Source organism: Salvelinus alpinus, chromosome 14 (assembly GCF_045679555.1).
Source record: "Salvelinus alpinus chromosome 14, SLU_Salpinus.1, whole genome shotgun sequence".
Taxonomy (NCBI): domain Eukaryota; kingdom Metazoa; phylum Chordata; class Actinopteri; order Salmoniformes; family Salmonidae; genus Salvelinus; species Salvelinus alpinus.
This window is the reverse complement of record NC_092099.1, coordinates 11,540,964-11,555,753: the sequence shown is the minus strand read 5'-3', so window position 1 is coordinate 11,555,753 and position 14,790 is coordinate 11,540,964. Positions and strand designations below refer to the sequence as shown.

General features: G+C 42.4%; 1 protein-coding gene across 4 annotated transcripts in view; it reads left to right on the top strand.

Moving 5' to 3' along the window:
• The window catches only part of LOC139538416 (kalirin-like), a 301,849-nt gene that overhangs the window by 157,476 nt on the left and 129,583 nt on the right, over positions 1-14,790 (top strand). For all 4 annotated transcript variants that reach the window (XM_071340411.1, XM_071340413.1, XM_071340412.1 and 1 more), the window contains exon 10: positions 9,224-9,346. In XM_071340411.1, coding sequence (XP_071196512.1) covers positions 9,224-9,346 — 123 coding nt within the window. The remainder of the gene's footprint in view (positions 1-9,223; positions 9,347-14,790) is intronic.

The window sequence follows — 14,790 nt, the reverse complement described above, 5'->3', positions numbered from 1 at the left end:
TCCACGTTTTGTTATGTTACAGCCTGAATTTAAAATAATTTCAATTTAGATTTTGTGTCACTGATCTACACACAATAGACCATCATGTCAAAGGGGAATTATGTTTTTAGAAATGTTTACAAATGAATTTTAAATGTAAAGCTGAAATGTCTTCAGTCAGTAAGTAGTCAACCCCTTTATTATGGCAAGTTTACATAACTTCAGGAGTAAAAATGTGCTTAACAAGTCAGATAATAAGTTGCATGGACTCATTCTGTGTGCAATAATAGTGTTTAACATGATTTTTGAATGACTACATCATCTCTGTACCCTACACATACAAATATCTGTATGGCCACTCAGTCAAACAGTGAATTTCAAGCACAGATTCAATGACAAAGACCAGGGAGGTTTTCTAATGCCTCGCAAAGAAGGGCATCATTAATAGATAAAAATACATGACAAAAAAACAGCCATTGAATGTCCCTTTGAGCATGGTGAGGTTATTTATTACACTTTGGATGGTGTATCAATACACCCAGTCACTACAAAGATACAGGCGTACTTACAAACTCAGTTGCCGTAGAGAAAGGAAACCGCTCAGGGATTTCACCATGAGGCCAGTGGGGATTTTAAACCAGTCACAGAGTTAAATGTCTGTGATAGGAGAAAACTGAAGATGGATCAACAACATTGTAGTTACTCCACAATACTAACCTAATTGACAGAGTGAAAAGAAGGAAGCATGTACAGAATAAGACTATTCCAAATCATGCATCCTGTTTGCAATAAGGCACTAAAGTAATACTGCAAAACATGTGGCAAATAAATTAACTTTTTGTCCTGAATACAAAGCATTATGTTTTTGTTATATCCAACACAATATATCACTGAGTACCACTCTTCATATTTTCAAGCATGGTGGTGGCTGCATCATGTTATGGGTATGCTTGTCATCGGGAAGGACCAGGGAGTTTTTTAGGATCAAAAGAAAAGTAATAGAGCTAAGCACAAGCAAAATCCTAGAGGAAAACCTGGTTCAGTCTGCTTTCCAACAGACACTGGGAGACAAATCCACCTTTCAGCAAGCCAATAACCTAAAACGCAATGCCAAATATACACTGGAGTTGCTTACCAAGACAACATTGAATGTTCCTGAGTGGCCTGTTTACAGTTTTGACTTAAATCGGCTTGAAAATCTATGGCAAGACTTGAAAATGGCTCTCTAGCAGTGATCAACAACCAACTTGTCAGAGGTTAAAGAAGTTTGAAAAGAATAAGGGGCAAATATTGTACAATCCAGGTGTGCAAAACTCTTAGAGACTTACCCAGAAAGTCTCAGCTGTTATCGCTTCCAAAGGTGATTCTAACATGTATTGACTCAGAGGGTTGAATACTTAGCTAATCAAAATGTATTCATGTTTTATTTTGCCATTAATGCAATTTTAAAAAGTTCAAAGTTCTTCCACTTTGACATTACAGAGTATTTTGTATATGTTGTTGACAAAAAAATTACAATTAAATCTGTTTTAATCCCACTTTGTAACACAAGAAAATGGGGAAAAAGTCAAGGGGTGTGAATACTTTCTGAAGGCACTGTTCTATTTAAGCGAGAGAATAACTGCATCAATGATTGCGAGTGACTTAATGTGAATCAATAAGATTGAGCTGAGATGATCTCTTGACACCCCTACTTTCTGCAATGTTTCTGTCTCTGACTCAGTTGACAGACTGTATCAGGGCCTGCAGGCTCCCATAGTCCCTGTTACTCCAGAGATCTCTTTCTCTTATGAGTTGGTACAGCTTCTCTTTTTCCTGTTTGGATTAGCCTGTCAACAGTTTAGCAAGACAAGATGATGCGTTCTCTCTCCGCCCCTCTCCCCCACCCTTTCTCTCTGATTTAGAGGGGTTGGATTAAATGCGGAAGACACATTTCAATTGAATGAATTCAGTCGTACAACTGACTAGGCATCCCTCTTCCTCTCTGTTTCTCTCTCCCTTTTTTCTTTTGATTTTGAATGCAGGGCGGTCTAATTTAGAGATAATCAAACGTAATCCTTTGTTCTAGGCTTACTGACTAGGCCGGGCTTGGTCAGTGATTGAAGCCTCCGCAATAGCAGGTCAGGGCTGGTGTTATCAGCAGAGCACATGAGTGACTGCCGTGCCGCACTGCACCACCAAGCAACAGACAGTATTAATGGGACGCATTTCAAGCCGCTGACTCATAGTATGTGTCCCAAATGGCACCATATTCCCTATTTAGTGACCTATTCTCAATAGGGCTCTGGTCAAAAGAAGTGCACTAGGTAGGGAATAGTGTGCCATATTGGGATGTGGAAATACTTTGGGCTTCCAACTGCAAGTGGCTTGTCAGGAGGAAGCAGTGTTGGAGGATATGCGGAGGAAGTTCTGCGCTATCCAAGGTCATCTGCTCTATAACTGTAGCCAGATTTAAGAGGAGTTGGGGAACCTGGGGCTCTCTCTATACTCTCCTCCCTACACATTTGTGTTAATCTAATGACATTCCTCTCATTTTTCAAAAGGTATAGCATATTTTTGGATAGGGGTAAAATATAGTGATACTCTCACTCAGGTTTATGTGACAGTGGATAACGAATGAAAGGGATAGCACTCAAATAAAATAAATGGTTACTTAGGCAACAGCAAGATGGTGCTTTATGTGTCTGTGTATTCGTGAAGGTCAGAAATTCTCCACCCCAATGTGCTATTCACCCAGCTAGCACATTTGATTCCTTGGAAGTTGTGGGAACTTCCAAGGTTTCCCATTGGTTCTGCGAACAAAGCCGTAAGTTTCCCGACCAGTAAAACTGAACTTTTTTTTAGATCCCAGCTGCAACATAAAGAGCATCCTGACTGGTTGCATCACTGCCTGGTACGGCAATTTCTCGGCCTCCGACCGCAAGGCACTACAGAGTGTAGTGCGTACTGCCCAGTACATCACTGGGGCTAATGCCTGCCATCCAGGACCTCTACACCGGTCAGTGTCAGAGGAAGGTCTTAAAAATTGTCAAAGAACCCAGCCACCCCAGTCATAGACTGTTCTCTCTACTACCGCATGGCAAGCGGTACCAGAGTGCCAAGTCTAGAACAAAAAGGCTTTTCAACAGTTTTTACCCCCAAGCCATAAGATTCCTGAACAGGTAATCAAATGGCTACCCGGACTATCAAATGGCTACCCTTCCTCTGACACCGCCCGGTGTAGAGGTCCTGGATGGCAGGCAGTTTACCCACGTGGGTAACTACCTTCTTGCCCTTTGTGCTGTTGTCTGTGCCCAGCAATGCTTGTACCCTGTTTTGTTCTACTACCATGTTGTGCTTCTGCCGTGTTGTGTTGCTACCATGTTGTTGTCATGTTGTGTTGCTACCATGCTGTGTTGTCATCTGTTGCTGCCATGCTATGTTGTTGTCTAAGGTCTCTTTTTATGTAGTGTTGTGTTGTCTCTCTTGTCGTGATGTGTGTTTTGTCCTATATTTTTATTTAGTTATTCTTATTTTTAATCCCAGCCCCCATCCCCGCAGGATGCCTTTTGCCTTTTGGTAGGCCGTCATTGTAAATAAGAATTTGTTCTTAACTGGCTTGCCTAGTTAAAGAAAGGTTAAAATAGAAAAATAATAATAATAAATTCCACGTGACCTTTTAAGTCACGGTAATTAGGCTTATCCAAGTTCTGATGCTGCTGATTGTCATTAGAAGCCTACCAAACTTGCTAACTGCCTGGTACTCAGCTCTCTATTGTCCCTCTAATCAATGCAAATGTATTCGAGAATCTAACCATGAGCTCATGTTTTTGCAACATTTATATAGGCTATGCAATTGCGTGAGAAAACAGAGTTTTAAAGGCCTCTATCAAAAGAGGAGGATCCCATCAGCTTTCTATAGGCTAGGCCTACTATATTTATCTCTCAACTTTCCTAATTTACATTTTACATTTACATTTTAGTCATTTAGCAGACGCTCTTATCCAGAGCGACTTACAGTAGAGTGCATACATTTTATTACATTTTTACATACTGAGACAAGGATATCCCTACCGGCCAAACCCTCCCTACCGGCCAAACCCTCCCTAACCCGGACGACGCTATGCCAATTGTGCGTCGCCCCACGGATCTCCCGGTACTGCGATGCAGTGCCCTAGACCACTGCGCCACCCGGGAGATCTAGCAAGTTAGCAAGCAGATTGCTTCTCTTTACAACACGAGTATAGCATGGCTGGCATGAACGTTAACAGTGGGATATTGTCCTCAATTTGCTATTTAAGTGCATAGATGACATGTCTTTTTTTCTCCCTGCCCGTGTTTCGAGACAGGTGTATGATTGTGGTCCATTCTAAATCAAAACTAATTTCACACATATTATTTAGTATATGTAAAGGACAACATTAAATCAAGAATAGTCTGATGGGTGACAATATTAGCCTATCACTTGTGAATTATATATTAACACTTGTGAATGATGCCCAGCTTGTGTGCAGTAAGGCAAAAAGCAGCGCGTGCCTCTTTTGTGCAACTTTTTCTAATTATAGTCGCACACCTCAGGTTTGTATCATAACTAAAGTGGTCAAATAACTTGTTAAAATTAAGCACATTAATCCGCTTTACAACGGGTGTAGAGCCTAACTGGCATACACAGTGCGTGAGTTTCAAATTTGGGTTAGATCATTTTCATCATAAAAATTCACTTTTATAATAAAAGCATTACATGCATAATCACATTTATGGTCACTTTTGAGAATGGTATTTTCCCACTAATTGATTCCATTTTGGGACATTCGCGCTTATAGCCTACTGCCGTGTGTACATTGCTGTGCTTATAAGTGAAGAAATAGCCTGATAGTTTATCAACATTTGAAATAAAATAAAATGTTATTGGTCACATACACGTGTTTAGCAGATGTTATTGCGAGTGTAGCGAAGCTAAACGTTCGGATTTGTTGCGTTAGCCTCATTTCTTTTAAAAGTTTTTTGATGCTAGTGGTCGTATTATTTGGAATCTATGCTTGGAATATTTATTTCTCGCACAGAATAGAATAGGTCAACTTTTGTACTATGGGGGATAGTAGATTGACATAGGCTAATGCATTCGCTGTTCGTTAGGCCTGCTCATCTTGTTGGCTGACGAAAAGTAAATGTGGACAGTTCATTCAACATCTTCAAAATGCACCTCAGAATTTGATAAGGACGCGCTCAGTTGCATCCCCGATGTGTCTGTCTTCACTTGTAGCCTGTGAGAAAGACCCGATCACGTGATGGGCATTGGCTAATAAGAATTGACATATCTGAGAGAGCCATGTGAGTGAGAGGTGCTTCGGAGCACACAACCAGGAGAAGGGAATTATAATTATTATATTAAGCCCAAGGGCACAACGGCAACTGGCCGCAAAAGGCCTGGATTTTTTAGGGGGCATTACAGCCACACAAAGGGGATGCCACTGGGAAATTTGAGCATTATCAAGTGCTTGTCAAATTGTGAATGAGAGACTGATGAAGTGTGCAAAAAACTTTTTTCAAATCATCATTAGAATCGCATTATGCAGCCTTAGAATGTATTAAAAATCAAAACATATAGCCCAGCGTTTGTATCACATCTACATTTGCATAAATAACTCTAAATTAAGCATTAGAAGCACGTTTTTCTTTGTTAACCGCTCAACACAGAGTAGCCGCATGTGCGCACTCCCTCAAATCGTTTGGAGAAAATAGTATTTATACACTGCTCAAAAAAATAAAGGGAACACTTAAACAACACAATGTAACTCCAAGTCAATCACACTTCTGTGAAATCAAACTGTCCACTTAGGAAGCAACACTGATTGACAATAAATTTCACATGCTGTTGTGCAAATGGAATAGACAAAAGGTGGAAATTATAGGCAATTAGCAAGACACCCCAAATAAAGGAGTGGTTCTGCAGGTGGTGACTACAGACCACTTCTCAGTTCCTATGCTTCCTGGCTGATGTTTTGGTCACTTTTGAATGCTGGCGGTGCTTTCACTCTAGTGGTAGCATGAGACGGAGTCTACAACCCACACAAGTGGCTCAGGTAGTGCAGCTCATCCAGGATGGCACATCAATGCGAGCTGTGGCAAGAAGGTTTGCTGTGTCTGTCAGCGTAGTGTCCAGAGCATGGAGGCGCTACCAGGAGACAGGCCAGTACATCAGGAGACGTGGAGGAGGCCATAGGAAGGCAACAACCCAGCAGCAGGACCGCTACCTCCGCCTTTCTGCAAGGAGGAGCACTGCCAGAGCCCTGCAAAATGACCTCCAGCAGGCCACAAATGTTGTATTGTATTAATATAGAATAATATAAAATAATGCCACAGAATTCTAAGCAAATCTTGTCTGCTAAATGAGCTAGTGTAGCCCACAGCAATATGGCATAGCCAAAATAAATAATGGATTTATTGTGATGGTGTAGGATACTGTATATTAAATGGATTTATTAGACTTTTTAAAATGTAGATGTTCCAACGGTCTGCATCAGTGACTTGTAGGCTGTGTGTGGAAGCCAGGAGTTGCTAAATGTGTTTATGTTAATTAACTGTCAATTACTGTGAGACGGGCAGTTATTTGCTTGACAATAACTGTCTGACAGAATTTCATGACCACCACAGCCCTAACCATGTTCAAACTTTTAGGAAATGCTCTGTTAAGGTAATGAAATACTTTTTTTTGTCAAGTTCCTTTAAATGTGCTGAGAATGTTCCAAAGCCAAGCAACTATCCTGCACCATTCCCAGAAAGTTGTGGGAAGGTTCTATGCAAAATAACCATAGGACAAACACGCTCTCACCAAGCTCTAAAAAACATGCAGTATGGTTCTCAGAACGTTATGTGCTAGCTGGGCATAGTGTACGTCTAAAAATTATGGTCTTTTCTTTGAGTTTTACAGCCTCTGCCTGCGTCCTAAAGTGCACCCTATTTCCTATACTGTGTCCTACTTTTGACCAGTGCCCATAGGGATCTTGTCAAAAGTAGTGCTCTATATAAGGAATAGGATGCCATTTGGGACGCACACTCTGTTTTATCTTTTCTATGGCCATCATATAACCAGGAACTGAGGACTGCTTTCACTTATACACTGTCAAAAGAAATAAAACGGTGAAAAGAAAAAACACTTTTGGCAGCCTCTTCTGTACAGTAAATTTTTCAAATGCCTCCTTAGAGGCTTGGATCGTATGTGTATACCCGGAACAATTAACAGATTTAGACCAAGATCATGTTAAGCACCACAATGTTCACACAAGTGCCGCTCTTTCCTATGGACCTCGAGTTTTAATCAAGAAAATAGTCGTCCAGTGGTTTTGCCTGCTGTTTTTCCAGCTTCCTCTGTTTTCTTTTATGGTCCTGTTGTCTTTTATGGTTTTGTCCAGGGCATCTTTGTTTTTATGCATCGGGCTTCTGGTGAATCATGTACTTGCGTACTACTTTTCCAGGAAACTGTAATTTTCATGTACTGTACTTTTCCTCTGATTTGTCAGTGATGTGGGGCTTCAGCATCACGAACACAGGTTGCATCCAACTATTGAAGAACTCGACTAAACTAAACGTTTCTGCAACTACCCCCCCTAACAAGCAACGTTTGAAATATGTTCTACCCTCTTGTGGCTTTGAGTCAGTGACTCTTATCATGGACCCCTAGGTTCTGGTCAAAAGTAGTGCACTAAATAGTGAATAATAGGGTGTTATTTCGGAGTCCAATATTTCAAGCCCACTTCCTCATCATCATCACTTGCATATCATCTTGGTGTTGAGTGACTTCTGAAAAATCACGAGACTGATGGCACATCCCAAATGTGCCATCACAAATGTGCCCAAATGTGCCCAAATGGCATGGTATCCTCAGACAGATAATATATTATATGTATCTCTTCTAATAATCTCTTCTATTCTCAGCGCTTTCCATGTTCGTGTGACAACGTTTTACCATGTTCGAGCCAGGCTACTTTTAGACTCCTGCTTGTTCCTGTGCATGCAGCGACTCTAATCAGTCAGGGGAAAACAAGGGTTGTCTGCTCAGCCACTGACATGTTTATTAAACATTCCTGTACACCACACACAATCAGGGAACCCTTCCGATCTCCTACTATACACACACAGACACGCAGGCAAGCGCATGCACGCCCACACACAAACACACCCACCCACACACCCACACACACTCACATGCAACTATACACACATGCGCAGGCAAGCGCACGAACGCGAACAAACACACCCACCCACACACATGCAACTATACACACACACGCCGGCAAGCAAACGCGATCAAGACAGGGAGGTTATACTTGAGGACAACACAGGATAACAAGATAATTGAAGTGGGGCAGGACAGGCAAGCTTTGGTTTCACATTCCCTCAAATGACCATAGAGAGAGTTATTAGAAAAGGGAATTAAAAAAACAGACCTGGGTTGAAATAGTACTTGAAATCTTTCAAATATGTTAAGTGTTTGCTCTAGCCTGCCTAGAGTGCCAGATGGGCAGGGTTTATCATTTTGGGACTATTCTATTGGTTCAATTGCACCAGGCAAGCTCAATCGAGCACAGAGAAAGTATTTGAAATGATTTAGAATAGTGCTTGAACTCAGGTCTGCCAGAGAATGGTGAAAGCCACTGCCACAGGGTGCTGCTGTGCTCTGCTCTGTTTCAGCCAGATGCTGTTTGCTTATACCCACAGGGACACGCAACACAAATCCACACAGATGATCTCATCTTATGACCTCTCAACTATTCATTAACATCTCGCACTGTAAATTATGCCGCGCTGGGTATTCTGACGACCATGTTTAGTCACGCAACAGTTTCAATTTGAACTCTAGAGGGGAGTTATGCGATGTTCACTGCACTTTTTGTCTACCCTTTGCTATGCACATTTGGCTTCCTTCTCATTGACTGCCATCGAGATATATAACTTAAAGTGAAAGTATTCCCAGGCTAAGTAAAAGCCCAGCATCAGGAGAGAATGACGCTATTGGATATTTCAGAGACCCTCCATACTTTGGATGAAACAGTTCACAAAACCTCCTCTTCCTCCTTGAAGATGGCCTGCTGTCGTGATATAGGCTGACAGAGTGACAGTGGTGTATCTTCCCCTGGAACCCAACATGCCTGTCTCTTGTACAGTGTGGGTCTTGTCTCCATTGGAGCTAGGGGTTGAGGGCAGGAACATGGGCGGATCAGAACATTGGTTAACATGAGTGTCTTTCTGTGTGTCTTGTGTACAGGTGATGGACTGGATAGAGAACCACGGAGAGGCATTCCTCAGCAAACACACAGGCGTGGGCAAGTCCCTCCACCGCGCCAGGGCACTGCAGAAACGGCACGACGACTTTGAGGAGGTGGCACAGGTGAGAGTACCACTATGTGTGCCGATGAGGACATGTTAATAGTGCTAATGGTTTGTCGTTGGTCATATCCTGGTGGGAATCTCCTCCCCACATTGTTGAGTAGGCTCCGGGGTGAGTTCCCCCTAGGTACAGATCTAGGATCAGCCTCCCCTCTCCCAATCCTAACCTTAACCACTAGTGGGGGAAATACAAAGCTGACCAAGATTATCGTGTATGGGCAACTTCCCCCTACTCTGTTGAGGCTGTGGATGGCATTTTTAGATTGAAATGCCTCATCAACTGTAGCCTGGGTACCAGTCTCTTTAGCAATCTTCAAATATGAACATGCTATCATTAATGAGCTCGAGGAGATCAGAGGATTTGAACCTTATTCGATAACCCTCGCAGGTATCTCCCAATCACAATGTTTATGCATGTTAGACTGATAGAACATTCTCCTATCCTAATTCATACATTTGATTGGAAACATTTTAACATTGGGCATTCTGACGTAATACATTTCATTGTGAACATAAATATTCGGCGTGGGGAGAATAGAGGAATCCTTGTTTATTGCATTTCTACCACCAGCCAATGTGATCACATCACACCAGAGAAGCTCTGGCCATTCAAACTTCCCAGCCAGTTCATTGTGAACGCTGTAGCCTATTTTATATCCAGCAAGCAAGCGCAAGGTGCTCCTTTCCTCATATATATACAGTATATACTGTATATATATTTCATCGCTCAAAATAAGGGACCAAACTATATTGCTACTTCTGGGACACGCATTGGGCTAGGCTGTCAATGGTGTGCGTACTGGTAGCGGAGTCAGGTGCAGGAGAGCAGAGAGTTGTGAACAGGCGCACACTTTATTGAGGCAGGAGAAACCAACAGACGGACGCCACTGCCTCAAAACGTCCAACCAATTGGCAAAAGTGCAAAACGCGCAAACAGTCACAATAATTATGTTCAAACAAATAAACATACCTCGTGACAAAACACTGAATATACGAACACCAGTCTGGCGCAGCACAAAACAATTTCACACAAAGACATGAGGGGGAACAGAGGAATAAATACATGCAGTGTCATTGGGGAATGAAAACCAGGTGTGCAGGGAACAAGACAAAACAAATGGATAAATGAAAAATGGAGCGGCGATGGCTAGAAATCCGGCGACGTCGACCGCCGAACGCCGCCCGAACAAGGAGAGGAGCCGACTTCGGTGGAAGTCGTGACATAGGCTACTGGTTCAAGAGCTATAAGAGGAATAGAGAGAGGAAGAGAGAGAGAGGCCAGTGGAGATGCCAGCCCGAGATGCATGAATTGTGCAAGAAGGGAACAGAGAAGTGTACTTTAGAAGTGAATTCATATGCTGGTCTATTAATCCACCATTCGTATGCTAGCCTATATATTTTAGCCTACCCTACTACCGTGAATTTAGACAACCACCACCTGTGCTATGGTAAAACAGTATTTTGCTCTGACGCACGTTTTGTGCCAATGAATTCAAGTGGAACATCGCCAAATGCGTCAGTTGAATTAAATGTGCAATAGAAAAGAATAGTGCCTAGGCCTCTTTAATGAAAGCCTGGCTGTTGACGTAGGCAACAGATCGCAAAGCAGGGAATCCCCATTACCCGCTGAGCTCGTTTTTAGGAAATGGGAAGTTTACTTTCTCATCCATAAACACATATCAAGTACACTATTATGATCACACTTCCTCAATTAAAATATTAGACCTATGGGGACACCTGTAGCCTATATTTAGCAGCCAATCATGAGTGATCAGTGTATCCTTTGATCGTCTAGATCTTCCTCTAGAATAAGTCACTTGTTTGGACAATAGTTTCATAACCCACTTCTCTAGTAATACTATAGCTGTCTCTCTCTCCCCCCTTCAAACTTTCCTTGTCAATTCTTTTGATAGGCAACATTATTTTAGCATTAGGCTATGCTATAATGTAGCCTAGACCTACTTTCTGATGGACTTGAGGGTGAGCCTAGGTTTTGAATACATTTGTGTGATTAGTGTGTGTCTGAGGTGCACTGATGGCTTTGATTGATTTAAGGTCATTTGTGTGTGTGTGTGTGTGTGTGTGTGTGTGTGTGTGTGTGTGTGTGTGTGTGTGTGTGTGTGTGTGTGTGTGTGTGTGTGTGTGTGTGTGTGTGTGTGTGTGTGTGTGTGTGTGTGTGTGTGTGTGTGTGTGTGTGTGTGTGTGTGTGTGTGTGTGTGTGTTCGCTAATTCTCTCTATGTCTGTTCAGAAAGTTTCCTAAAGTAGCCTGTCTGGACTCCATATCTTAATAAGAGAGGAGGGACAAATAATATAAGCTTCTTTTTTTGTTGTTGTTGTACGTAAGCAAGTCGTGCTTCTGTGGTTACACAGTGCCCCGTGGTGGCATAATGATCATCACATGTGCGAGGAATGAGGACAGTTGCGAGCTTTGCATTTCTTTCCTGCTTACTCCCTCTTGATTCTGGAAAATGTTGCAAACCTAAAAGCAGTACTTGCGAGATAATACAGATGTGAGGTTATAATTTGAGTCAGTTTGCTACTCCGGGAAATGTATCCTGCAGCAACTGCAGGAAATGTGAATAATGAACGGTTATTTTGGTCAGGGTTAATACGAAGTCGGAAGTCTGATTCAAAGTGGAAATTGCAAAACCTTTTTAAACCTGAAAAACTTTACAAGTTTTAAATTTTCTTCATTTCAGGAAAGTTTTCTTGCAACAGGTTGATCAAATTAAGATCCTACATCTGTATCTGATACCACCCGGCTTCCCAGCAAGATAGGAAAATGTTAGAATCACCAGGCACATTTCTTCCACTTTGCTAACTTCCTGAGTGTAACCATAGCAGCATGAGCCGTGACTAGTGATAACAGCAGTGCTTAGGGCTGAGTTTTAATGGTAAAAGGATGTGTAATCCGGGTATTACGGCAATATTTTAGCCCCTCCGATGATGGATTGGCTTGATTTGGGTCATACGGTTTGCCACTTTTTCAAGATGGACGACGTGTCTTTCTTCAGGGCAAGCCAAAGTCTGGGCCCTGTTCAAAACTAGTGCACTATATAGGGAATAGAGTGCCATTTGGGATGCAACCTGAGAGGCCGGTCCAGACTTAGATCTGAATATCAGACTCCACATTATTTATCCTATTTTCCACCAATTAAATTCTCTCTGGGGAAGTGTAAGAGATGAGGATGTTTAATTCACTCCTACTCCTGCAGAATGGATCAAATGGCTTACTGAATCAAATAAAGTGCTTCATATTGGAATATGTTAGATTTTAGCTCATTAAGATATGTACATATGGCACCATCATCTTCCCAAGACACCTTATCAAAGGAGATTGGCGCACAAGCCTTTATTTGATATTCTACATAATATATCATCGAGCAATTTATGAGGAATAAAATTAAAATATTTGTTTAGGCTGAGCCCTTCTTAATGGGACGAGAGAAAGAGAGAGAGAGGGCGAGAAAGAGAAAGAGGCTGAAAGAGAGGGCAAAAGAGAGAGGGCAAAAGAGAGATAGGGCGAGAAACAGAGAGAGGGCGAGAAAGAGAGAGAGGGCGAGAAAGAGAATGAGGCTGAAAGAGAGGGCAAAAGAGAGATAGGGAGGAAGTGAAAGGGTGAAAAAGAGAGATAGGACAAAAGAGAAAGGCACAGATTTAAAACAGGACACAGTAGAAGTGAGTGTCATGTCTAGGGCTAACACCATGTTTTAGAGGATGGACGACTTTGGGCTTGACTACAGTCTAAATCTACTGTTCAGAATCCTGCTTTTCCACTTCTGAAGGAAGAGTTGTGCATCACAGTTTATAGCCTCGAGACAAAGTAGTCCTTGGTACATTTGAGTCCACTGTCAACACCGTGCCCAGACAGATAGCCAGACAACCAGGACTTTGAGTTAAATAAGAGTCTCCCTACTACCTCACAACCTATTTCTCACAATACCTTTGCCAATACCTCTTTCTCTTCATCTTCAACAGAAGTTTTTTCCTCTTTCATATGGAGAGAGCGAGAAAGAGAGAGAGAGAGGCACAGAGCTTTTGTTTCTGGCATCATGCTCATAAAAGTCCTGCGCGTGCAACAGATTGAATGAAAGCGATACAGAGGGAATCCAGCATAGTATTAAAAAAGACTAAGACAAAGATAGGGAGGGAGGGAGGGAGGGAGGGAGGGAGGGAGGGAGGGAGGGAGGGAGGGAGGGAGGGATCCACGTCAGCCCAGCCAACTCTGTGAGGGGAAAGCCTGCATGGAGTTATTGATTTTCACGTCTCTGGAGGGAGAAGAGAAGACAGACCAAAGACAGAGAAGGAGTTCTTCTGATGGGATGAAATTTGTGTGCTGCCTAGACCTTCTGCTGCTGTGTGGAATACACCCAACACACCACTTTGGCTCCGAAATGGCACCCTTTTCCCTATATAGGGCACTACTTTTGACCAGAGCCCTAAGGACCTTGGTCAAAAGTAGTGCTAAAACACAGCAGCGTTGCAGTTCTTGGCATAAACTGGTGCAGCTGGCACGTAACTACCATACCCCGTTCAAAGGCACTTAAATCTTTTGTCTTGCCCATTCACCCTCTGAATGGCACACATACACAATCCATGTCTCAATTGTCTCAAGGCTTTCAAATCCTTCTTTAACCTGTCTCCTCCCCTTCATCTACACTCATTGAAGTGGATTTAATGAGTGACATCAATATGGGATTATAGCTTTCATCTGGGTTCATCAGTCTATGTGATGGAAAGAGCAGGTGTTGCTAATGTTTATAGACTCATTGTACACTGAGTGTATATGTGCCATTCAGAGGGTGAATGGGCAAGACAAAATATTTAAGTGTCTTTGGACAGGGTATGGTACTAGGTGCCAGGTGCATCGGTTTGTGTCAAGAACTACAACGATGCTGGGTTTTCAACCGTTTCCAGTTTGTATCAAGAATGGGTCCACCACCCAAAGGACATCCAGCCAACTTGAAACAACTGTGGGAAGCATTGGAGCCAACATGGTCCAGCATCCCTGTGGAACGCTTTCAACACCTTGTATAGTCCATGCCCCAACAAATCTAGGCTGTTCTGAAGTCAAAAAGGGGTTTGCAACTCAATATTAGTAAGGTGTTCCTAATGTTTTGTACAATCAGCGTATATATGGACGCTCCAAATGTAATCCTGTTTACTGTATCCATGTCCATTGAATTGACCCTTCATTGTACGCCGTATAATGCGCTGACCCTCTCTATTCACTGGGAATAAATTCGATTTGGGCCAGAGCTAATGCCAATGTGACACAGAGACTGTGTGTAAAAGTGGGATTCTGCTTTATTTGGAAAAAATTGATGGATTGGGATATTTTGACGGCGTGAAAAAGGCAGACACGGCAGATAAGGAGATAGATACGGTAGGAGTTTATTTACGTGACTGTGATTATGATTTGGCCCATAGTGTCACATCTTCTC